Raw genomic sequence first — 26,615 nt, 5'->3', positions numbered from 1 at the left:
TTGCAAAAGAGAAGACTGAGAGGAGACTTAATAGCTGTCTACAAATATCTAAAGGGCTGTCACATTGTAGAAGGATCAACTTTATTCTCATTTGCACAAGGAAAGACTAGAAGCAATGGGATGAAACTGAATGGGAGGAGACACAGATTAGATATTAGAAAAAACTTTTTGACAGTTAGAGTGATCAATGAGTGGAACAGGCTGCCACGAGAAGTGGTGAGTTCTCCTTCAATGGAAGTCTTCAAACAGAGGCTGGACAGACATCTGACTGGGATGATTTAGCGAATCCTGCTTTGAGCAGGGGGTTGGACCAGATGGCCCAGGAGGTCTCTTCCAACTCTACGATTCTATGATTCTATGACTCATACCCAGACATGACGAGGAGACCACCCTCTGTATACCAGCAGAGACCCAGCATAAAGCCATGACTCATACCCAGACATGACCAGGAGACCACCCTCTGTATACCAGCAGAGACCCAGCATAAAGCCATGACTCATACCCAGACCTGACCAGGCGACCGCCCCCTGTATATCAGCAGAGACCCAGCGTAAAGCCATGACTCATACCCAGACCTGACCAGGCAACCGCCCCCTGTATATCAGCAGAGACCCAGCATAAAGCCATGACTCATACCCAGACCTGACCAGGTGACTGCCCTTGGCACACAACCCTGGCAGCCATATGGTATAGATGAAGAGACCAAGTCACAGGCAAACAATTTATTGTGTTTATAAAATAAAATAGAACATAAATCCCAGAGCATCCCGAACCCCGAAACCAGGAAGAGTGGGGGGTGGAGGGCCACAACTGATGGGGGCTGCCCCCATGTGGACAGATCTTGCACAAGCCTATTCAGTTCTCATCGGGAGGACAGCGGTCACTTTGTACACGGAGGTGAAACAGGACGATAGCGACAGATGCCCCCGCCAGACGGTGCGAGGCATAAGCTGCAGTGTTCCACTGGGGCAGAGGAGGGGTAATGACAGGGCAGATGAGGGATTGGGGCAGGTGCAGCATCTTCCAGCATTCACTGCACCGCCTGCTCGTTAGCACTGCCGCCTGTCTCCTGCGGCTTCATCACATCAGGGAGTTCAGGAGGACTGGAGAAGGGATCCACCCGCAGAGGTTCAAAGGCTTCTCCTGAAAGACAGAAGGATCAGCGCCAGCTCAAAACCCCACACTGCGCCTCCCTCCTCGCGCCACACTCACCCGAGCAGCGGAACGCCAGTCCCACGGTGGCAGGAGCCTGGGGCCGCGCGGTCTGGCTGGTGAAGCCGCAGTCACCCAAGGTCTTATTATCATCTAATAACTGGTCTTCCTAGAAGAGAAGACGACAGTGAGGAGCCGGCGGGGAAACAAAGAGTGGGCGACGGGAGGACCACTCACCTTGTACAGACGCTGCTCCTCCGGGGGTCTCTTCAGGATCCCCTCCACAATTCTCTTCAGCTCATACACGGTCGTGTTCTCCTTTGCGTCAGTGAAAATGGTAGTTTTATTACGGCGGATCATCAAAAACACGTCCTAGAAGGAGAGGAGACAGCAGTCAGTGGCCAGAGAGCGCAAGGGGCCAAGAGAGCGAGCGCGCGCGAGAGAGGGGCCCAGAGCGACAGAGCGCGCGTGCGCGCGAGAGAGAGGGGGGGCCAAGAGCGACAGAGCGCGCGCGCGCGCGCGCGAGAGAGAGGGGGGGGCCAAGAGCGACAGAGCGCGCGCGCGCAAGAGAGAGGGGGGGCCAAGAGCGACAGAGCGCGCGCAAGAGAGAGGGGGGGTCCAAGAGCGACAGAGCGCGCGCGCGCGCGCAAGAGAGAGAGGGGGGGTCCAAGAGCGACAGAGCGCGCGCGCACACGCGCGCAAGAGGGGGGGCCCAAGAGCGACAGAGCGCGCGCGCAAGAGAGGGGGGGCCCAAGAGCGACAGAGCGCGCGCGCAAGAGAGGGGGGGCCCCAAGAGCGACAGAGCGCGCGCGCAAGAGAGGGGGGGCCCAAGAGCGACAGAGCGCGCGCGCAAGAGAGGGGGGGGCCCAAGAGCGACAGAGCGCGCGCGCAAGAGAGGGGGGGCCCCAAGAGCGACAGAGCGCGCGCGCAAGAGAGGGGGGGCCCAAGAGCGACAGAGCGCGCACGCAAGAGAGGGGGGGCCCAAGAGCGACAGAGCGCGCGCGCAAGAGAGGGGGGGCCCAAGAGCGACAGAGCGCGCGCGCAAGAGAGGGGGGGCCCAAGAGCGACAGAGCGCGCGCGCAAGAGAGGGGGGGCCCAAGAGCGACAGAGCGCGCGCGCGCGCGCAAGAGAGGGGGGGGGCCAAGAGCGACAGAGCGCGCGCGCGCAAGAGAGGGGGGGCCCAAGAGCGACAGAGCGCGCGCGCAAGAGAGGGGGGCCCAAGAGCGACAGAGCGCGCGCGCAAGAGAGGGGGGGCCCAAGAGCGACAGAGCGCGCGCGCAAGAGAGGGGGGCCCAAGAGCGACAGAGCGCGCGCGCAAGAGAGGGGGGCCCCAAGAGCGACAGAGCACGCGCAAGAGAGGGGGGGCCCAAGAGCGACAGAGCGCGCGCAAGAGAGGGGGGGCCCCAAGAGCGACAGAGCGCGCGCAAGAGAGGGGGGGCCCCAAGAGCGACAGAGCGCGCGCAAGAGAGGGGGGGCCCCAAGAGCGACAGAGCGCGCGCAAGAGAGGGGGGGCCCCAAGAGCGACAGAGCGTGCGTGCGAGAGCAGCTGTTATATTGTCGGCCATTACTATCTCTTGTGGTCGGCATTCTACAGTCTGACTGCTCTACCTGTAAAGAAACCTTTTCTATTAAGCTGTCTGAATCGCCATTCTTCCACAAATAGCGAGTGATGCTGGGTATTTGGAAGGATTGGGAGATATATATATATATATATATATATATATATATATATATATATATATATATATATATATATATTTTCATGGCTTGAAGTGTTGGCGCCCTTGAAATTGTTGCAGAAAATTAAGTAAATTGCCCAGAAACAAAATTTATAGCAGTTACACATTTTTATTTCTTTTGTGTATATTGTAAGAAAAAAAATACAGAAAAAAATTGGGCATAATTTCACACAGAACCCAAAATATGAGCCAGAAAAAATTGTTGGCAAACATCTTTGCTTTCAGCATGTGATGCTCAGTCACACTCACCTGTGGCAAGTAACAGGTGTGGGCAATATGAAGATCACACCAGAGAAAAAGGGGAGAAGCTGTCTCAATCTTTGCTTTGAGTGTCAGTGTGCCACACGAAGCATGGAGAACAGAAAGAGGAGAAGAGAACTGTCTGAGGACTAGAAAGCCAAAAGTATTGAGCGAACACAACAATCTCAAGGTTACAAGTCTCCAGAAATCTTGATGTTCCTTTGTCCACGGTGCACAACATAATCAACAGGTTTACAACCCACGGCGCGGCAACTAATCTCCCCGGATGTGAGCTCAGGGGGTGTCATATTATACACAGGGGTCTCCGGTCCCGCAGTATATATACACGAGGGGGTCATTAAACACAGGGGTCTCCTGTCCCGCAGTATATATACGGGGGGGGGGGTCATATTATACACAGGGGTCTCCGGTCCCGCAGTATATATACACGAGGGGGGCATATTATACACAGGGGTCTCCTGTCCCGCAGTATATATACGAGGGGTCATATATTATACACAGGGGTCTCCTGTCCCGCAGTATATATACGGGGGGGGGGGTCATATATTATACACAGGGGTCTCCTGTCCCGCAGTATATATACGGGGGGTCATATTATACACAGGGGCCTCCTGTCCCGCAGTATATATACACGAGGGGGTCATATATTATACACAGGGGTCTCCTGTCCCGCAGTATATATACACGAGGGTGTCATATTATACACAGGGGTCTCCGGTCCCGCAGTATATATACACGAGGGTGTCATATTATACACAGGGGTCTCCGGTCCAGCAGTATATATACGGGCAGTATATATGATTCTATGATTCTATGATATACGGGCAGTGTGGGGTACAGCACGCAAGCATCCCATAAGCAAAGCATCACAGAAGATAAGCATCCAGCAAAACGGCAGTTATACATGGCATGGAATTAACATTCATCTCTCTTCACACAGGTAATCAACTGAGCCACCCTGCATGTATTTACTCCATTCACTGCCAGCAAGCAGCCTGAATGATACAACTTCCCACCTCTGCTGCCTCTATTTCTCTGCTGTAATATATCCAAATGGTACAACTCCATACTTCTGCTGCTTGACCATTTTGCTGCATATTTAAATGTGCTTGCTAAAGCTTTGGTATAATTCATTTGTTGCACTGTATGTAATACTTACTGCTTTAGATCTGTGACTGGGGCCTTTCTAGATCTTATCAGGTGGAAGGTGCTATAGCATTTTGCCACATCTTTGTCTAGTGCCTTTGATCATCTAACCATCCCCTGGTGTGCTGGCCCCAGCTGCCAAATTATACCCAACCATCTCCCACAATCCCTCTCTCCTGACCCTGTAGTGTGGCCTATATATGTAGTAGTTGCTAAGGGGAAGCACGCAGTGTGGGGTACAGCACGCAAGCATCCCATAAGCAAAGCATCACAGAAGATAAGCATCCAGCAAAACGGCAGTTATACATGGCATGGAATTAACATTCATCTCTCTTCACACAGGTAATCAACTGAGCCACCCTGCATGTATTTACTCCATTCACTGCCAGCAAGCAGCCTGAATGATACAACTTCCCACCTCTGCTGCCTCTATTTCTCTGCTGTAATATATCCAAATGGTACAACTCTATACTTCTGCTGCTTGACCATTTTGCTGCATATTTAAATGTGCTTGCTAAAGCTTTGGTATAATTCATTTGTTGCACTGTATGTAATACTTACTGCTTTAGATCTGTGACTGGGGCCTTTCTAGATCTTATCAGGTGGAAGGTGCTATAGCATTTTGCCACATCTTTGTCTAGTGCCTTTGATCATCTAACCATCCCCTGGTGTGCTGGCCCCAGCTGCCAAATTATACCCAACCATCTCCCACAATCCCTCTCTCCTGACCCTGTAGTGTGGCCTATATATGTAGTAGTTGCTAAGGGGAAGCATGCAGTGTGGGGTACAGCACGCAAGCATCCCATAAGCAAAGCATCACAGAAGATAAGCATCCAGCAAAACGGCAGTTATACATGGCAGTTAGTCAGGGCAGGAGTCAGGTAACCCACACCTTGCCTTCCCCTTTAACCATGTGCTTTATTTTTATCCTCCTGTGTTCCCTTGCCATCCACATTCATCACCCTATCCCCCCTCCATCATGACTCATACACATCAGCCCCTCTATACTTCCCTCTCCCATGTACAGCTCCCACACACTCACCACCTTCCTGAGAAACCTCAGCCCATCTTGCCCAAACACATCGCAGAAAAAAACTACTTACAATTCCAACAACTATTGGCTCTTTATCTTCCTTCTCCTACTGATTTCAGGGGACATCTCCCCCAACCCTGGTCCACCATCCCCCAACCTCGACCCCTACCCTACCTCATATCGAAACCACAATAATCTGATTAACATTACTTGCACTCCCTCATCTCAATCTTTTAATTGTGCCCTCTGGAATCCACGGTCTGCTTGTAACAAGCTTCCTTTCCTACACAACTACTTTCTGAACAACTCTCTTAATCTGTTGGCCCTCACTGAAACCTGGATTCAGGATTCTGACACTGTCTCTCCTGCTGCCATTTCCTACGGTGGCTTACAATTCTCTCACTCACCAAGACCCACAAACAGACCTGGTGGTGGAGTTGGCATACTCCTGTCCCCACAATGCACTTTCCAGGTCATCCCCCCAGTCCCATCACTCTTATTCCCTTCTTTTGAGGTCCACACCATCAGGCTCTTCCGTCCCCTCTCCCTCAGGGTAGCGGTCATATACCGGCACCCAGGCTCACCCGCCCTCTTCCTTGACCACTTTTCAGCCTGGCTGCCACACTTCATGTCCTCAGAACTACCAACCCTCATCCTGGGAGACTTCAACATTCCCATTAACAGCCCTAATTCCACATCTGCATCCCAGCTTCTATCACTAACCACCTCTCTAGGCCTCTCACAGCTTTCAACCTCTGAGACACATAAGGACGGTAACACCCTTGATCTGGTCTTCTGCCGGCTCTGTTCAATCTCCCACCTAAACAACTCACCGCTTCCACTCTCTGACCACAACATTCTCTCCTTCACGCTCACAAATCCTCGCCCACCCCAGCTCATTCCTACCTACCACACAGTCAGAAATCTACAAGCTATTAACCCTCAGACACTTTCAGATTCCCTACACTCATCTCTGTCCCCAATCTCCTCTCTTTCCTGTCCTAATCTGGCTGTTCATCACTACAATGACACTCTTAGAAGCACCCTTGACCAAGTAGCTCCCCTCACCCTCAGAACCTCCAAACACAGAGTAAAAGAGCCCTGGCTCACATCGCAAACTCAACTTCTCCAGCGATGCTCCAGGAGTGCTGAACGCCTATGGAGAAAAACCCGCACACCAGAAGACTTCATCCACTTCAAATTTATGTTAAGAACCTATAACGCTGCCCTTCACCTTGCCAAACAGACCTACTTCACCACCCTGATCTCCTCACTAGCCAACAACCCCAAGAAACTTTTTGACACTTTTCACTCCCTCCTCAGGCCAAAAGCACAAGCCCCTATCACAGACATTTGTGCTGATGACCTGGCCTCCCACTTTACAGAAAAAATAGATAATATCCGTCAAGAAATCTGCTCTCAACCACCAAGTGCTGTGACTCCCATCCCTTCCTACATCTCCCCTGGCTCACTCTCCACATTTGATCCCATAACAGAAGAAGTCTCCAGACTCCTCTCTTCTTCTCGTCCGACTACATGCACTACCAACCCCATTCCCTCACATCTCCTCCAGTCTCTCTCTCCAGTCGTCACAACCCACCTAACTACAATCTTTAATCTCTCCCTCTCCTCGGGCATTTTCCCATCCTCCTTCAAACACGCCATCGTTACTCCACTACTAAAGAAACCTGCTCTCGACCCATCCTGCACAAACAACTACAGACCAGTCTCCAATCTCCCCTTCATCTCTAAACTTTTGGAACGCCTAGTTTACTCCCGCCTTACCCGTTACCTCTCCATTCACTCCCTTCTAGACCCTTCACAGTCCGGCTTCCGCCCCCTACATTCGACTGAAACTGCACTCAAAGTGACCAATGACCTTCTGACAGCAAAACGTAACGGTGACCACTCTCTGCTCATTCTTCTTGACCTATCTGCAGCTTTCGATACTGTTGACCACCATCTCCTACTCTCTAGGCTCCAGTCACTAGGCATTAAGGACACTGCACTCTCCTGGTTCTCTTCCTATCTCTCTGACCGCTCCTTCAGTGTTTTGTTCTCTGGCTCCACGTCATCTCCTCTTCCTCTTGCTGTCGGGGTACCTCAGGGCTCAGTCCTTAGCCCCCTTCTTTTCTCTCTCTACACAGCCCCAATTGGACAGACCATCAGCAGATTTGGCTTTCAGTACCATCTTTATGCTGATGACACACAACTATACACGTCTTCCCCCGACCTTACCCCCTCTGTACTACAGAACGCCAGTGACTGTCTGTCCGCAGTCTCCAATATCATGTCCGCTCTCTATCTGAAACTCAACCCCTCCAAAACCGAACTTCTTCTGCTCCCGCCGTCTACTAACCTCCCTAAATCTGACATTTCCTTCTCCGTGGGTGGTACCACAATAACGCCCCGGCAGCAGGTGCGCTGTCTGGGTGTTATGTTTGACACCACTCTCTCCTTCACATCCCATATACAATCTCTTGCCGCTTACACCTAAAGAACATCTCTAGAATCCGCCCTTTTCTCACTATGGAAACAACAAAAACCCTCACTGTCGCCCTGATCCACTCTCGCCTGGATTACTGCAACGCTCTATTAATTGGCCTCCCCGTCACTCAACTATCCCCTCTCCAGTCCATACTCAATGCAGCAGCCAGGATCGTCCATCTGGGTAATCGGTACTCGGACGCGTCCGCTCTTCGCCAGTCCTTACATTGGCTGCCCATTCATTATAGGATCCAATTCAAAGTACTTGTTCTCACCCACAAAGCTCTCCACAGAGCAGCACCCCCTTACATCTCTTCTATCATTTCTGTCTATCGGCCTAGCCGATCGCTGCGCTCTGCAAACGACTTTCGACTAACCTCTGCACTAATCCGTACCTCCCACTCCCGACTCCAAGACTTCTCCCGTGCTGCGCCTATCCTCTGGAATGCTCTACCCCAAGAAATCAGGGCTATCCACAATTTTGCATAGTTTTAGGCGCTCCCTCAAAACACACCTGTTCAGAGCGGCCTATCACATTCACTAATCAAAGTCATTCTCTGTGTAAGTGTGCGTGTGTAGCCCATTCACTATCTCCATCCATCCTTCACTCCTGCAAGATGGCTGGACCTTCATTGTAAATACACCATTGTAAATACACCCCTGTACTCTCTCCCTCACCTCATTGTAGATTGTAAGCTCTCACGAGCAGGGTCGGCTTATTTCGTCTTATTTTGCTTTAATTATTGTATTGTTAGCGTTGTTACTTATGACTTGTGTTTTGAAACTGTTAAACTGTAAAGCGCTGCGGAATATGTTGGCGCTATATAAATAAAGATTATTATTATTTATTTTTATTATTATTATTTTTATTATTACGGGGGGTCATATTATACACAGGGGTCTCCTGTCCCGCAGTATATATACGGGGGGTCATATATTATACACAGGGGTCTCCTGTCCCGCAGTATATATACGGGGGGGTCATATATTATACACAGGGGTCTCCTGTCCCGCAGTATATATACGGGGGGTCATATATTATAAACAGGGGTCTCCTGTCCCGCAGTATATATACGGGGGGTCATATATTATACACAGGGGTCTCCTGTCCCGCAGTATATACACAGGGGGGGTCATATATTATACACAGGGGTCTCCTGTCCCGCAGTATATATACAGGGGGGTCATATATTATACACAGGGGTCTCCTGTCCCGCAGTATATACACAGGGGGGGGTCATATATTATACACAGGGGTCTCCTGTCCCGCAGTATATATACAGGGGGGTCATATATTATACACAGGGGTCTCCTGTCCCGCAGTATATATATATATATATATATATACAGGGAGGGGTCATATTACACACAGGGGTCTCCTGTCCCGCAGTATATATACGGGGGGGTCATATATAACACAGGGGTCTCCTGTCCCGCAGTATATATACGGGGGGGGGGTCATATTACACACAGGGGTCTCCTATCCCGCAGTATATATACAGGGGGGTCATATATTATACACAGGGGTCTCCTATCCCGCAGTATATATACGGGGGGGGTCATATATTACACACAGGGGTCTCCTGTCCCGCAGTATATATACGGTGGGTCATATATTATACACAGGGGTCTCCTGTCTCGCAGTATATATACGGTGGGTCATATATTATACACAGGGGTCTCCTGTCCCGCAGTATATATACGGGGGGGGGGGTCATATATTATACACAGGGGTCTCCTGTCCCGCAGTATATATACGGGGGGGTTCATATATTATACACAGGGGTCTCCTGTCCCGCAGTATATATACGGGGGGGGGGGGGGGGGGGTCATATTATACACAGGGGTCTCCTGTCCCGCAGTATATATACGGGGTGTCATATATTATACACAGGGGTCTCCTGTCCCGCAGTATATATACGGTGGGTCATATATTATACACAGGGGTCTCCTGTCCCGCAGTATATATACGGGGGGGGGGGGGTCATATATTATACACAGGGGTCTCCTGTCTCGCAGTATATATACGGGGGGGTTCATATATTATACACAGGGGTCTCCTGTCCCGCAGTATATATAAGGGGGTTCATATATTATACACAGGGATCTCCTGTCCCGCAGTATATATACGGGGGGGGGGGGGTCATATTATACACAGGGGTCTCCTGTTCCGCAGTATATATACGGGGGGGTTCATATATTATACACAGGGGTCTCCTGTCCCGCAGTATATATACGGGGGGGGTCATATATTATACACAGGGGTCTCCTGTCCCGCAGTATATATACGGGGGGGGGGGTCATATATTATACACAGGGGTCTCCTGTCCCGCAGTATATATACGGGGGGGTCATATATTATACACAGGGGTCTCCTGTCCAGCAGTATATATACGGGGGGGGGGGTCATATATTATACACAGGGGTCTCCTGTCCAGCAGTATATATACGGGGGGGGGGGTCATATATTACACACAGGGGTCTCCTGTCCAGCAGTATATATACGGGGGGGGGGGGTCATATATTATACACAGGGGTCTCCTGTCCCGCAGTATATATACGGGGGGGGGGGGTCATATATTATACACAGGGGTCTCCTGTCCCGCAGTATATATACGGGGGGGTCATATATTATACACAGGGGTCTCCTGTCCAGCAGTATATATACGGGGGGGGGGGTCATATATTATACACAGGGGTCTCCTGTCCAGCAGTATATATACGGGGGGGGGGTCATATATTACACACAGGGGTCTCCTGTCCAGCAGTATATATACGGGGGGGGGGGGGGTCATATATTATACACAGGGGTCTCCTGTCCCACAGTAAATATAAAGGAGGGGTCATATTATACACAGGGGTCTCCTGTCCCGCAGTATATATACGGGGGGGTCATATATTACACACAGGGGTCTCGTGTCCTGCAGTATATATACCGGGGGTCATACATTACACACAGGGGTCTCCTGTCCCGCAGTATATATACGGGGGGGTCATATATTACACACAGGGGTCTCGTGTCCTGCAGTATATATACCGGGGGTCATACATTACACACAGGGGTCTCCTGTCCCGCAGTATATATACGGGGGGTCATATATTATACACAGGGGTCTCCTGTCCCGCAGTATATATACGGGGGGGGTCATACATTACACACAGGGGTCTCCTGTCCCGCAGTATATATACGGGGGGGGGGGGGTCATTATACACAGGGGTCTCCTGTCCCGCAGTATATATACGGGGGGGGGGTGTCATATATTACACACAGGGGTCTCCTGTCCAGCAGTATATATACGGGGGGGGGGTCATATTACACACAGGGGTCTCCTGTCCCGCAGTATATATACGGGGGGGGGGGGGGGTCATATATTATACACAGGGGTCTCCTGTCCCGCAGTATATATACGTGGGGGGGGGGGGGGGGATCATATATTATACACAGGGGTCTCCTGTCCCGCAGTATATATACGGGGGGTCATATATTATACACAGGGGTCTCCTGTCCCGCAGTATATATACGGGGGGGGGGGTCAGATATTATACACAGTGGTCTCCTGTCCCGCAGTATATATACGGGGGGGTCATATATTATACACAGGGGTCTCCTGTCCCGCAGTATATATACGGGGGGGGGGTCAGATATTACACACAGGGGTCTCCTGTCCCGCAGTATATATACGGGGGGGGTCAGATATTATACACAGGGGTCTCCTGTCCCGCAGTATATATACGGGGGGGGGGTCATATATTATACACAGGGGTCTCCTGTCCCGCAGTATATATACGGGGGGGTCATATATTATACACAGGGGTCTCCTGTCCCGCAGTATATATACGGGGGGGGGGGGGTCATATATTATACACAGGGGTCTCCTGACCCGCAGTATATATACGGGGGGGTCATATATTACACACAGGGGTCTCCTGTCCCGCAGTATATATACGGGGGGTCATATATTACACACAGGGGTCTCCTGTCCCGCAGTATATATACGGGGGGGGTCAGATATTATACACAGGGGTCTCCTGTCCCGCAGTATATATACGGGGGGGGGGTCATATATTATACACAGGGGTCTCCTGTCCCGCAGTATATATACGGGGGGGGGGGGGGTCATATATTATACACAGGGGTCTCCTGTCCCGCAGTATATATACGGGGGGGGGGGGTCATATATTATACACAGGGGTCTCCTGTCCCGCAGTATATATACGGGGGGTCATATATTATACACAGGGGTCTCCTGTCCCGCAGTATATATACGGGGGGTCATATATTATACACAGGGGTCTCCTGTCCCGCAGTATATATACGGGGGGGGGGGTCAGATATTATACACAGTGGTCTCCTGTCCCGCAGTATATATACGGGGGGGTCATATATTATACACAGGGGTCTCCTGTCCCGCAGTATATATACGGGGGGGGGGTCAGATATTACACACAGGGGTCTCCTGTCCCGCAGTATATATACGGGGGGGGTCAGATATTATACACAGGGGTCTCCTGTCCCGCAGTATATATACGGGGGGGGGGTCATATATTATACACAGGGGTCTCCTGTCCCGCAGTATATATACGGGGGGGGGGGGGGGTCATATATTATACACAGGGGTCTCCTGTCCCGCAGTATATATACGGGGGGGGGGGGGGTCATATATTATACACAGGGGTCTCCTGACCCGCAGTATATATACGGGGGGGTCATATATTACACACAGGGGTCTCCTGTCCCGCAGTATATATACGGGGGGTCATATATTATACACAGGGTTCTCCTGTCCCGCAGTATATATACGGGGGGGGGGTCATATATTATACACAGGGGTCTCCTGTCCTGCAGTATATATATACGGGGGGTCATATATTATACACAGGGTTCTCCTGTCCCGCAGTATATATACGGGGGGGTCATAATTACACACAGGGGTCTCCTGTCCCGCAGTATATATATACGGGGGGGTCATATATTATGCACAGGGTTCTCCTGTCCCGCAGTATATATACGGGGGGGTCATATATTACACAGGGGTCTCCTGTCCCGCAGTATATATACGGGGGGTCATATATTATACACAGGGTTCTCCTGTCCCGCAGTATATATACGGGGGGGGGGTCATATATTATACACAGGGGTCTCCTGTCCCACAGTATATATACGGGGGGGTCATATATTATACACAGGGGTCTCCTGTCCCGCAGTATATATACGGGGGGGTCATATATTACACACAGGGGTCTCCTGTCCCGCAGTATATATATGGGGGGTCATATATTATACACAGGGGTCTCCTGTCCCGCAGTATATATACGGGGGGGTCATATATTATACACAGGGGTCTCCTGTCCCGCAGTATATATACGGGGGGGTCATATATTACACAGGGGTCTCCTGTCCCGCAGTATATATACGGGGGGTCATATATTATACACAGGGTTCTCCTGTCCCGCAGTATATATACAGGGGGGGGGGGGTCATATATTATACACAGGGGTCTCCTGTCCCGCAGTATATATACGGGGGGGTCATATATTATACACAGGGGTCTCCTGTCCCGCAGTATATATACGGGGGGGTCATATATTACACACAGGGGTCTCCTGTCCCGCAGTATATATATGGGGGGTCATATATTATACACAGGGGTCTCCTGTCCCGCAGTATATATACGGGGGGTCATATATTATACACAGGGGTCTCCTGTCCCGCAGTATACAGTGCCTACAAGTAGTATTCAACCCCCTGCAGATTTAGCAGGTTTGATAAGATGCAAATAAGTTAGAGCCTTCAAACTTCACACAAGAGCAGGATTTATTAACAGATGCATAAATCTTACAAACCAAAAAGTTATGTTGCTCAGTTAAATTTTAATAAATTTTAAACATACAAGTGTGGGTCAATTATTATTCAACCCCTAGGTTTAATATTTTGTGGAATAACCCTTGTTTGCAATTACAGCTAATAATCGTCTTTTATAAGACCTGATAAGGCCGGCACAGGTCTCTGGAGTTATCTTGGCCCACTCCTCCATGCAGATCTTCTCCAAGTTATCTAGGTTCTTTGGGTGTCTCATGTGGACTTTAATCTTGAGCTCCTTCCACAAGTTTTCAATTGGGTTAAGGTCAGGAGACTGACTAGGCCACTCCAACACCTTGATTTTTTGCCTCTTGAACCAGGCCTTGGTTTTCTTGGCTGTGTGCTTTGGGTCGTTGTCTTGTTGAAAGATGAAATGACGACCCATCTTAAGATCCTTGATGGAGGAGCGGAGGTTCTTGGCCAAAATCTCCAGGTAGGCCGTGCTATCCATCTTCCCATGGATGCGAACCAGATGGCCAGGCCCCTTGGCTGAGAAACATCCCCACAGCATGATGCTGCCACCACCATGCTTGACTGTAGGGATGGTATTCTTGGGGTCGTATGCAGTACCATCCAGTCTCTAAACGTCACGTGTATGGTTGGCACCAAAGATCTCGATCTTGGTCTCATCAGACCAGAGAACCTTGAACCAGTCTGTCTCAGAGTCCTCCAAGTGATCATGAGCAAACTGTAGACGAGCCTTGACATGACGCTTTGAAAGTAAAGGTACCTTACGGGCTCGTCTGGAACGGAGACCATTGCGGTGGAGTACGTTACTTATGGTATTGACTGAAACCAATGTCCCCACTGCCATGAGATCTTCCCGGAGCTCCTTCCTTGTTGTCCTTTGGTTAGCCTTGACTCTTCGGACAAGCCTGGCCTCGGCACGGGAGGAAACTTTCAAAGGCTGTCCAGGCCGTGGAAGGCTAACAGTAGTTCCATAAGCCTTCCACTTCCGGATGATGCTCCCAACAGTGGAGACAGGTAGGCCCAACTCCTTGGAAAGGGTTTTGTACCCCTTGCCAGCCTTGTGACCCTCCACGATCTTGTCTCTGATGGCCTTGGAATGCTCCTTTGTCTTTCCCATGTTGACCATGTATGAGTGCTGTTCACAAGTTTGGGGAGGGTCTTAAATAGTCAGAAAAGGCTGGAAAAAGAGATAATTAATCCAAACATGTGAAGCTCATTGTTCTTTGTGCCTGAAATACTTCTTAATACTTTAGGGGAACCAAACAGAATTCTGGTGGTTTGAGGGGTTGAATAATAAATGACCCTCTGAATAAACTTTTCACAATTTAAAAAAAAATTAAACAAAGAAATAACATTCTTTTTTGCTGCAGTGCATTTCACACTTCCAGGCTGATCTACAGTCCAAATGTCACAATGCCAAGTTAATTCCGAATGTGTAAACCTGCTAAATCTGCAGGGGGTTGAATACTACTTGTAGGCACTGTATATACGGAGGGTCATATATTACACACAGGGGTCTCCTGTCTCGCAGTATATATACGGGGGGTCATATATTATACACAGGGGTCTCCTGTCCCGCAGTATATATAAGGGGGGGGAAGGGGGGGGGGGTCATATATTATACACAGGGGTCTCCTGTCTCGCAGTATATATACGGGGGGTCATATTATACACAGGGGTCTCCTGTCCCGCAGTATATATACGGGGGGGGGGGTCATATTATACACAGGGGTCTCCTGTCCCGCAGTATATATACGGGGGGTCATATATTATACACAGGGGTCTCCTGTCCCGCAGTATATAGAAGGGGGGGAAGGGGGGGGTCATATATTATACACAGGGGTCTCCTGTCTCGCAGTATATATACGGGGGGGTCATATATTATACACAGGGGTCTCCTGTCCCGCAGTATATATACGGGGGGGGGGGGGGTCATATTATACACAGGGGTCTCCTGTCCCGCAGTATATATACGGGGGGGGGGTCATATATTATACACAGGGGTCTCCTGTCCCGCAGTATATATACGGGGGGTCATATTATACACAGGGGTCTCCTGTCCCGCAGTATATATACGGGGGGTCATATATTATACACAGGGGTCTCCTGTCCCGCAGTATATATACAGGGGGGGGTCATATATTATACACAGGGGTCTCCTGTCCCGCAGTATATATACGGGGGGGGTCATATATTATACACAGGGGTCTCCTGTCCCGCAGTATATATACGGGGGGTCATATATTATACACAGGGGTCTCCTGTCCCGCAGTATATATACAGGGGGGTCATATATTATACACAGGGGTCTCCTGTCCCGCAGTATATATACGGTGGGTCATATATTATACACAGGGGTCTCCTGTCCCGCAGTAAATATACGGGGGGGGGGGTCATATATTATACACAGGGGTCTACTGTCCCGCAGTATATATACGGGGGGGTCATATATTATACACAGGGGTCTCCTGTCCCGCAGTATACATACGGTGGGTCATATATTATACACAGGGGTCTCCTGTCCCGCAGTATATATACAGGGGGGTCATATATTATACACAGGGGTCTCCTGTCCCGCAGTATATATACGGGGGGGGGGGTCATATATTATACACAGGGGTCTCCTGTCCCGCAGTATATATACGGGGGGGGGTCATATATTATACACAGGGGTCTCCTGTCCCGCAGTATATATACGGGGGGTCATATATTATACACAGGGGTCTCCTGTCCCGCAGTATATATACAGGGGGGTCATATATTATACACAGGGGTCTCCTGTCCCGCAGTATATATACGGTGGGTCATATATTATACACAGGGGTCTCCTGTCCCGCAGTAAATATACGGGGGGGGGGGTCATATATTATACACAGGGGTCTACTGTCCCGCAGTATATATACGGGGGGGTCATATATTATACACAGGGGTCTCCTGTCCCGCAGTATACATACGGTGGGTCATATATTATACACAGGGGTCTCCTGTCCCGCAGTATATATACAGGGGGGTCATATATTATACACAGGGGTCTCCTGTCCCGCAGTATATATACGGGGGGGGGGGTCATATATTATACACAGGGATCTCCTGTCCCGCAGTATATATACGGGGGGGTCATATATTATACACAGGGGTCTCCTGTCCCGCAGTATATATACGGGGGGTCATATATTATACACAGGGGTCTCCTGTCCCGCAGTATATATACGGGGGGGGGGGGGGGTCATATTATACACAGGGGTCTCCTGTCCCGCAGTAAATATACGGGGGGGTCATATATTATACACAGGGGTCTCCTGTCCCGCAGTATATATACGGGGGGGTCATATATAACACACAGGGGTCTCCTGTCCCGCAGTATATATACGGGGGGTCATATATTATACACAGGGGTCTCCTGTCCCGCAGTATATATACGGGGGGGTCATATATTATACACAGGGGTCTCCTGTCCCGCAGTATATATACGGGGTGTCATATATTATACACAGGGGTCTCCTGTTCCGCAGTATATATACGGGGGGGTCATATATTATACACAGGGGTCTCCTGTCCCGCAGTATATATACGGGGGGGTCATATATAACACACAGGGGTCTCCTGTCCCGCAGTATATATACGGGGGGTCATATATTATACACAGGGGTCTCCTGTCCCGCAGTATATATACGGGGGGGTCATATATTATACACAGGGGTCTCCTGTCCCGCAGTATATATACGGGGTGTCATATTATACACAGGGGTCTCCTGTTCCGCAGTATATATACGGGGGGGTCATATATTATACACAGGGGTCTCCTGTCCCGCAGTATATATACGGGGTGTCATATATTATACACAGGGGTCTCCTGTTCCGCAGTATATATACGGGGGGTCATATTATACACAGGGGTCTCCTGTCCCGCAGTATATATACGAGGGGTCATATATTATACACAGGGGTCTCCTGTCCCGCAGTATATATACGGGGGGGGTCATATATTATACACAGGGGTCTCCTGTTGCGCAGTATATATACATACGGGGGGGGGGGGGTCATATTATACACAGAGGTCTCCTGTCCCGCAGTATATATACGGGGGGGTCATATATTATACACAGGGGTCTCCTGTCCCGCAGTATATATACGGGGGGGGGGGGGGGGGGGGGGTCATATATTATACACAGGGGTCTCCTGTCCCGCAGTATATATACGGGGGGGGGTCATATATTATACACAGAGGTCTCCTGTCCCGCAGTATATATACGGGGGGGTCATATATTACACACAGGGGTCTCCTGTCCAGCAGTATATATACGGGGGGTCATATTATACACAGGGGTCTCCTGTCCCGCAGTATATATACGGGGGGGGTCATATATTATACACAGGGGTCTCCTGTTCCGCAGTATATATACATACGGGGGGGGTCATATTATACACAGAGGTCTCCTGTCCCGCAGTATATATACGGGGGGGGGGTCATATATTATACACAGGGGTCTCCTGTCCCGCAGTATATATACGGGGGGGGGGGGGGGGGTCATATATTATACACAGGGGTCTCCTGTCCCGCAGTATATATACGGGGGGGGGGGGGGGTCATATATTATACACAGGGGTCTCCTGTCCCGCAGTATATATAAGGGGGGGGGGGGGGGGGGGTCATATATTATACACAGGAGTCTCCTGTCCCGCAGTATATATACGGGGGGGGTCATATATTATACACAGAGGTCTCCTGTCCCGCAGTATATATACGGGGGGGGGTCATATATTATACACAGGGGTCTCCTGTCCCGCAGTATATATACGGGGGGGGGGGGGGGGTCATATATTATACACAGGGGTCTCCTGTCCCGCAGTATATATACGGGGGGGGGGGGGTCATATATTATACACAGGAGTCTCCTGTCCCGCAGTATATATACGGGGTGGTCATATATTATACACAGGAGTCTCCTGTCCCGCAGTATATATACGGGGGGGGTCATATATTATACACAGAGGTCTCCTGTCCCGCAGTATATATACGGGGGGGGGGGTCATATATTATACACAGAGGTCTCCTGTCCCGCAGTATATATACGGGGGGGGTCATATATTACACACAGGGGTCTCCTGTCCCGCAGTATATATACGGGGGGTCATATTATACACAGGGCTCTCCTGTCCCGCAGTATATATACGGGGGGGTCATATATTATACACAGAGGTCTCCTGTCCCGCAGTATATATACGGGGGGTCATATTATACACAGGGCTCTCCTGTCCCGCAGTATATATACGAGGGGTCATATATTATACACAGGGGTCTCCTGTCCCGCAGTATATATACGGGGGGGGGTCATATATTATACACAGGGGTCTCCTGTTCCGCAGTATATATACATACGGGGGGGGTCATATTATACACAGAGGTCTCCTGTCCCGCAGTATATATACGGGGGGGGGGGTCATATATTATACACAGGGGTCTCCTGTCCCGCAGTATATATACGGGGGGGGGGGGGGGTCATATATTATACACAGGGGTCTCCTGTCCCGCAGTATATATACGGGGGGGGGGGGGGGGGGGGTCATATATTATACACAGGAGTCTCCTGTCCCGCAGTATATATACGGGGGGGGGTCATATATTATACACAGGAGTCTCCTGTCCCGCAGTATATATACGGGGGGTCATATATTATACACAGGAGTCTCCTGTCCCGCAGTATATATACGGGGGGGGGGGGGTCATATATTACACACAGGGGTCTCCTGTCCAGCAGTATATATACGGGGGGGGGGGGGGTCATATATTATACACAGGAGTCTCCTGTCCCGCAGTATATATACGGGGGGGGGGGGGGTCATATATTACACACAGGGGTCTCCTGTCCCGCAGTATATATACGGGGGGGGGGGGGGTCATATATTATACACAGGAGTCTCCTGTCCCGCAGTATATATACGGGGGGGTCATATATTATACACAGGAGTCTCCTGTCCCGCAGTATATATACGGGGGGGGGGGGGTCATATATTACACACAGGGGTCTCCTGTCCCGCAGTATATATACGGGGGGGGTCATATATTATACACAGGGGTCTCCTGTCCCGCAGTATATATACGGGGGGGGGGGGGGTCATATATTACACACAGGGGTCTCCTGTCCAGCAGTATATATACGGGGGGTCATATATTATACACAGGGGTCTCCTGTCCCGCAGTATATATACGGGGGGGGGTCATATATTATACACAGGGGTCTCTTGTCCCGCAGTATATATACGGGGGGGGGGGGGGGGTCATATATTATACACAGGAGTCTCCTGTCCCGCAGTATATATACGGGGGGTCATATATTATACACAGGGGTCTCCTGTCCCGCAGTATATATACGGGGGGGGGTCATATATTATACACAGGGGTCTCCTGTCCCGCAGTATATATACGGGGGGTCATATATTATACACAGGGGTCTCCTGTCCCGCAGTATATATACGGGGGGGGGTCATATATTATACACAGGAGTCTCCTGTCCCGCAGTATATATACGGGGGGTCATATATTACACACAGGGGTCTCCTGTCCAGCAGTATATATACGGGGGGTCATATATTATACACAGGGGTCTCCTGTCCCGCAGTATATATACGGGGGGGGGGTCATATTATACACAGGGGTCTTCTGTCCCGCAGTATATATACGGGGGGGGGGGGTCATATATTATGCACAGGGGTCTCCTGTCCCGCAGTATATATACGGGGGGTCATATATTACACACAGGGGTCTCCTATCCCGCAGTATATATACACGGGGGGGGGGGGGTGTCATATTATACACAGGGGTCTCCTGTCCCGCAGTATATATACAGGGGGGTCATATATTACACACAGGGGTCTCCTGTCCAGCAGTATATATACGGGGGGGTCATATATTACACACAGGGGTCTCCTGTCCAGCAGTATATATACGGGGGGGTCATATATTATACACAGGGGTCTCCTGTCCCGCAGTATATATACGGGGGGGGTCATATATTACACACAGGGGTCTCCTGTCCCGCAGTATATATACGGGGGGGTCATATATTATACACAGGGGTCTCCTGTCCCGCAGTATATATACGGGGGGGTCATATATTATACACAGGGGTCTCCTGTCCCGCAGTATATATACAGGGGGGTCATATATTACACACAGGGGTCTCCTGTCCAGCAGTATATATACAGGGGGGTCATATATTACACACAGGGGTCTCCTGTCCAGCAGTATATATACGGGGGGGGGGGTCATATATTATACACAGGGGTCTCCTGTCCCGCAGTATATATACGGGGGGTCATATATTATACACAGGGGTCTCCTGTCCCGCAGTATATATACGGGGGGGTCATATATTATACACAGGGGTCTCCTGTCCCGCAGTATATATACGGGGGGGGGGGGTCATATATTACACACAGGGGTCTCCTGTCCCGCAGTATATATACGGGGGGGGGGGGTCATATATTACACACAGGGGTCTCCTGTCCCGCAGTATATATACGGGGGGGGGGGTCATATATTATACACAGGGGTCTCCTGTCCCGCAGTATATATACGGGGGGGTCATATATTACACACATGGGTCTCCTGTCCCGCAGTATATATACGGGGGGGGGGGGTCATACATTATACACAGGGGTCTCCTGTCCCGCAGTATATATACGGGGGGGTCATATATTACACACAGTGGTCTCCTGTCCCGCAGTATATATACGGGGGGGGGGGGTCAGATATTATACACAGGGGTCTCCTGTCCCGCAGTATATATACGGGGGGGGGGGGTCATATATTATACACAGGGGTCTCCTGTCCCGCAGTATATATACGGGGGGTCATATATTACACACATGGGTCTCCTGTCCCGCAGTATATATACAGGGGGGTCATATATTACACACAGGGGTCTCCTGTCCAGCAGTATATATACAGGGGGGTCATATATTACACACAGGGGTCTCCTGTCCAGCAGTATATATACGGGGGGGGGGGGGGGGTCATATATTATACACAGGGGTCTCCTGTCCCGCAGTATATATACGGGGGGGGGGTCATATATTACACACAGGGGTCTCCTGTCCCGCAGTATATATACGGGGGGGGGGGGGGGGTCATATATTACACACATGGGTCTCCTGTCCCGCAGTATATATACGGGGGGGGTCATATATTATACACAGGGGTCTCCTGTCCCGCAGTATATATACGGGGGGGGGGGGGGTCATATTATACACAGGGGTCTCCTGTCCCGCAGTATATATACGGGGGGGTCATATATTACACACATGGGTCTCCTGTCCCGCAGTATATATATGGGGGGTCATATATTATACACAGGGGTCTCCTGTCCCGCAGTATATATATGGGGGGTCATATATTATACACAGGGGTCTCCTGTCCCGCAGTATATATACGGGGGGGGTCATATATTATACACAGGGGTCTCCTGTTCCGCAGTATATATACGGGGGGGTCATATATTACACACATGGGTCTCCTGTCCCGCAGTATATATACGGGGGGGGTCATATATTACACACATGGGTCTCCTGTCCCGCAGTATATATACGGGGGGGGGTCATATATTATACACAGGGGTCTCCTGTCCCGCAGTATATATACGGGGGGGGGGGGGTCATACATTATACACAGGGGTCTCCTGTCCCGCAGTATATATACGGGGGGGTCATATATTACACACAGTGGTCTCCTGTCCCGCAGTATATATACGGGGGGGGGGTCAGATATTACACACAGGGGTCTCCTGTCCCGCAGTATATATACGGGGGGGGGGGTCATATATTATACACAGGGGTCTCCTGTCCCGCAGTATATATACGGGGGGGTCATATATTACACACATGGGTCTCCTGTCCCGCAGTATATATACGGGGGGGGGGGGGGGGTCATACATTATACACAGGGGTCTCCTGTCCCGCAGTATATATACGGGGGGGTCATATATTACACACAGTGGTCTCCTGTCCCGCAGTATATATACGGGGGGGGGTCAGATATTATACACAGTGGTCTCCTGTCCCGCAGTATATATACGGGGGGGGGGGTCATATATTATACACAGGGGTCTCCTGTCCCGCAGTATATATACGGGGGGGGGGGGGTCATATATTATACACAGGGGTCTCCTGTCCCGCAGTATATATACGGGGGGGGGGGGGGTCATATATTATACACAGGGGTCTCCTGTCCCGCAGTATATATACGGGGGGGGGTCATATATTATACACAGGAGTCTCCTGTCCCGCAGTATATATACGGGGGGGGGGGGGGGGTCATATATTACACACAGTGGTCTCCTGTCCCGCAGTATATATACGGGGGGGGGTCATATATTATACACAGGGGTCTCCTGTCCCGCAGTATATATACGGGGGGGGGGTCAGATATTATACACAGGGGTCTCCTGTCCCGCAGTATATATACGGGGGGGGGGTCATATATTATACACAGGGGTCTCCTGTCCCGCAGTATATATACGGGGGGGGGGTCATATATTATACACAGGGGTCTCCTGTCCCGCAGTATATATACGGGGGGTCATATATTACACACAGTGGTCTCCTGTCCCGCAGTATATATACGGGGGGGGGGTCAGATATTATACACAGGGGTCTCCTGTCCCGCAGTATATATACGGGGGGGGGGGTCATATATTATACACAGGGGTCTCCTGTCCCGCAGTATATATACGGGGGGGGGGGGTCATATATTATACACAGGGGTCTCCTGTCCCGCAGTATATATACGGGGGGTCATATATTACACACAGTGGTCTCCTGTCCCGCAGTATATATACGGGGGGGGGTCAGATATTATACACAGGGGTCTCCTGTCCCGCAGTATATATACGGGGGGGGGGGGTCATATATTATACACAGGGGTCTCCTGTCCCGCAGTATATATACGGGGGGGTCATATATTACACACATGGGTCTCCTGTCCCGCAGTATATATACGGGGGGGGGGGGGTCATACATTATACACAGGGGTCTCCTGTCCCGCAGTATATATACGGGGGGGTCATATATTACACACAGTGGTCTCCTGTCCCGCAGTATATATACGGGGGGGGGGTCAGATATTATACACAGTGGTCTCCTGTCCCGCAGTATATATACGGGGGGGGGGGGGTCATATATTATACACAGGGGTCTCCTGTCCCGCAGTATATATACGGGGGGGGGGGGTCATATATTATACACAGGGGTCTCCTGTCCCGCAGTATATATACGGGGGGGGGGGGGGGGTCATATATTATACACAGGGGTCTCCTGTCCCGCAGTATATATACGGGGGGGGTCATATATTATACACAGGAGTCTCCTGTCCCGCAGTATATATACGGGGGGGGGGGGGTCATATATTACACACAGTGGTCTCCTGTCCCGCAGTATATATACGGGGGGGTCATATATTATACACAGGGTTCTCCTGTCCCGCAGTATATATACGGGGGGGGGGTCAGATATTATACACAGGGGTCTCCTGTCCCGCAGTATATATACGGGGGGGGGTCATATATTATACACAGGGGTCTCCTGTCCCGCAGTATATATACGGGGGGGGGGGGTCATATATTATACACAGGGGTCTCCTGTCCCGCAGTATATATACGGGGGGTCATATATTACACACAGTGGTCTCCTGTCCCGCAGTATATATACGGGGGGGGGGGTCAGATATTATACACAGGGGTCTCCTGTCCCGCAGTATATATACGGGGGGGGGGGGGGTCATATATTATACACAGGGGTCTCCTGTCCCGCAGTATATATACGGGGGGGGTCATATATTACACACATGGGTCTCCTGTCCCGCAGTATATATACGGGGGGGGGGGGTCATATATTATACACAGGGGTCTCCTGTCCCGCAGTATATATACGGTGGGTCATACATTATACACAGGGGTCTCCTGACCCGCAGTATATATACGGGGGGGTCATATATTATACACAGGGGTCTCCTGTCCCGCAGTATATATACGGGGGGTCATATATTATACACAGGGGTCTCCTGTCCCGCAGTATATATACGGGGGGGGGGGTCAGATATTATACACAGGGGTCTCCTGTCCCGCAGTATATATACGGGGGGGGGTCATATATTATACACAGGGGTCTCCTGTCCCGCAGTATATATACGGGGGGGGGTCATATATTATACACAGGGGTCTCCTGTCCCGCAGTATATATACGGGGGGGTCATATATTATACACAAGGGTCTCCTGTTCCGCAGTATATATACGGGGGGGGGTCATATATTATACACAGGGGTCTCCTGTCCCGCAGTATATATACGGGGGGGTCATATATTACACACAGTGGTCTCCTGTCCCGCAGTATATATACGGGGGGGGGGTCAGATATTATACACAGGGGTCTCCTGTCCCGCAGTATATATATGGGGGGGGGGGGGGGGTCATATATTATACACAGGGGTCTCCTGTCCCGCAGTATATATACGGGGGGGGGTCATATATTACACACATGGGTCTCCTGTCCCGCAGTATATATACGGGGGGGTCATATATTACACACAGTGGTCTCCTGTCCCGCAGTATATATACGGGGGGGGGGTCATACATTATACACAGGGGTCTCCTGTCCCGCAGTATATATACGGGGGGGGGGGTCATACATTATACACAGGGGTCTCCTGTCCCGCAGTATATATACAGGGGGTCATATATTATACACAGGGGTCTCCTGTCCCGCAGTATATATACGGGGGGGGGGTCATATTATACACAGTGGTCTCCTGTCCCGCAGTATATATACGGGGGGGGTCATATATTATACACAGGGGTCTCCTGTCCCGCAGTATATATACGGGGGGTCATACATTACACACAGTATATATACGGGGGGGGGGGGGGGTCATACATTATACACAGGGGTCTCCTGTCCCGCAGTATATATACGGGGGGTCATACATTATACACAGGGGTCTCCTGTCCCGCAGTATATATACGGGGGGTCATACATTACACACAGTATATATACGGGGGGGGGGGGGTCATACATTATACACAGGGGTCTCCTGTCCCGCAGTATATATACGGGGGGGTCATACATTACACACAGGGGTCTCCTGTCCCGCAGTATATATACGGGGGGTCATATATTATACACAGGGGTCTCCTGTCCCGCAGTATATATACGGGGGGTCATACATTATACACAGGGGTCTCCTGTCCCGCAGTATATATACGGGGGGGTCATATATTATACACAGGGGTCTCCTGTCCCGCAGTATATATACGGGGGGGTCATATATTATACACAGGGGTCTCCTGTCCCGCAGTATATATACGGGGGGTCATATATTATACACAGGGGTCTCCTGTCCCGCAGTATATATACGGGGGGGGTCATACATTATACACAGGGGTCTCCTGTCCCGCAGTATATATACGGGGGGGGGGGGTCATACATTACACACAGGGGTCTCCTGTCCCGCAGTATATATACGGGGGGTCATACATTACACACAGTATATATACGTCGCGCACAGGGCGGCCATCTTGTGAGTGGCGCCGGTGTCGCCGGTTGGGGCCGCTGGCCGCCATGTTGGGGCGCTCGCCCCGCTCTTCGCCCGCTCGGTCGCTGCTGTCGGCCGCGCTCCGCCATGATGGGAAGGTCAGTGTCGGAGCGCCGCGGCCCGGGCCTCACACACAGCAGGAGCTGCCCCTCTCTCCTCCCGCAGCGCTGCCGCCTCCGCCCGGGCACAGCGCCTCCACAGCTCCCCCCCCTCTACCGTACTCACCATCCCGGCCGTGTCCACCCGTCCGTCACGGGGAGGCTGCGACGAGACAAAGAGCCAGCGCCCGACACCGCACTCCGACAGTCTTCTGACCTTCCTCCCAGCGTGCACAGCGCCGCGCAGGCGCTCATTTACCAACCAGCGCCATCTTGTGCGTGGCG

The 26,615-nt window shown here is 50.8% G+C and overlaps 1 protein-coding gene across 1 annotated transcript; it reads right to left on the bottom strand.

Moving 5' to 3' along the window:
- Positions 1-707: 707 nt before the first annotated feature.
- On the bottom strand, positions 708-26,615 carry ELOB (elongin B). Its single transcript, XM_073560542.1, has 4 exons — positions 26,458-26,615; positions 1,390-1,524; positions 1,213-1,321; positions 708-1,143 (listed from the first exon to the last, which is right to left on the bottom strand). Exons 1-4 carry the CDS (start codon positions 26,458-26,460, stop codon positions 1,031-1,033), a joined length of 360 nt encoding a protein of 119 aa, XP_073416643.1. The 5' UTR covers positions 26,461-26,615; the 3' UTR covers positions 708-1,030.

This window comes from Dendrobates tinctorius, unplaced genomic scaffold, assembly GCF_039654945.1.
Source record: "Dendrobates tinctorius isolate UK_male_01 unplaced genomic scaffold, ASM3965494v1 ptg000297l, whole genome shotgun sequence".
NCBI lineage: Eukaryota > Metazoa > Chordata > Amphibia > Anura > Dendrobatidae > Dendrobates > Dendrobates tinctorius.
The sequence above is the reverse complement of the archived record's forward strand: the minus strand, read 5'-3'. Positions and strand labels throughout refer to the sequence as shown.

Coding starts and splice junctions, on each gene's coding strand:
- ELOB (XM_073560542.1), bottom strand. Junction 1,322..1,389: donor AGGAGCAGCGTCTGTACAAG/GTGAGTGGTCCT, acceptor CTTCTCTTCTAG/GAAGACCAGTTATTAGATGA. Junction 1,144..1,212: donor ACTGGCGTTCCGCTGCTCGG/GTGAGTGTGGCG, acceptor TCTGTCTTTCAG/GAGAAGCCTTTGAACCTCTG.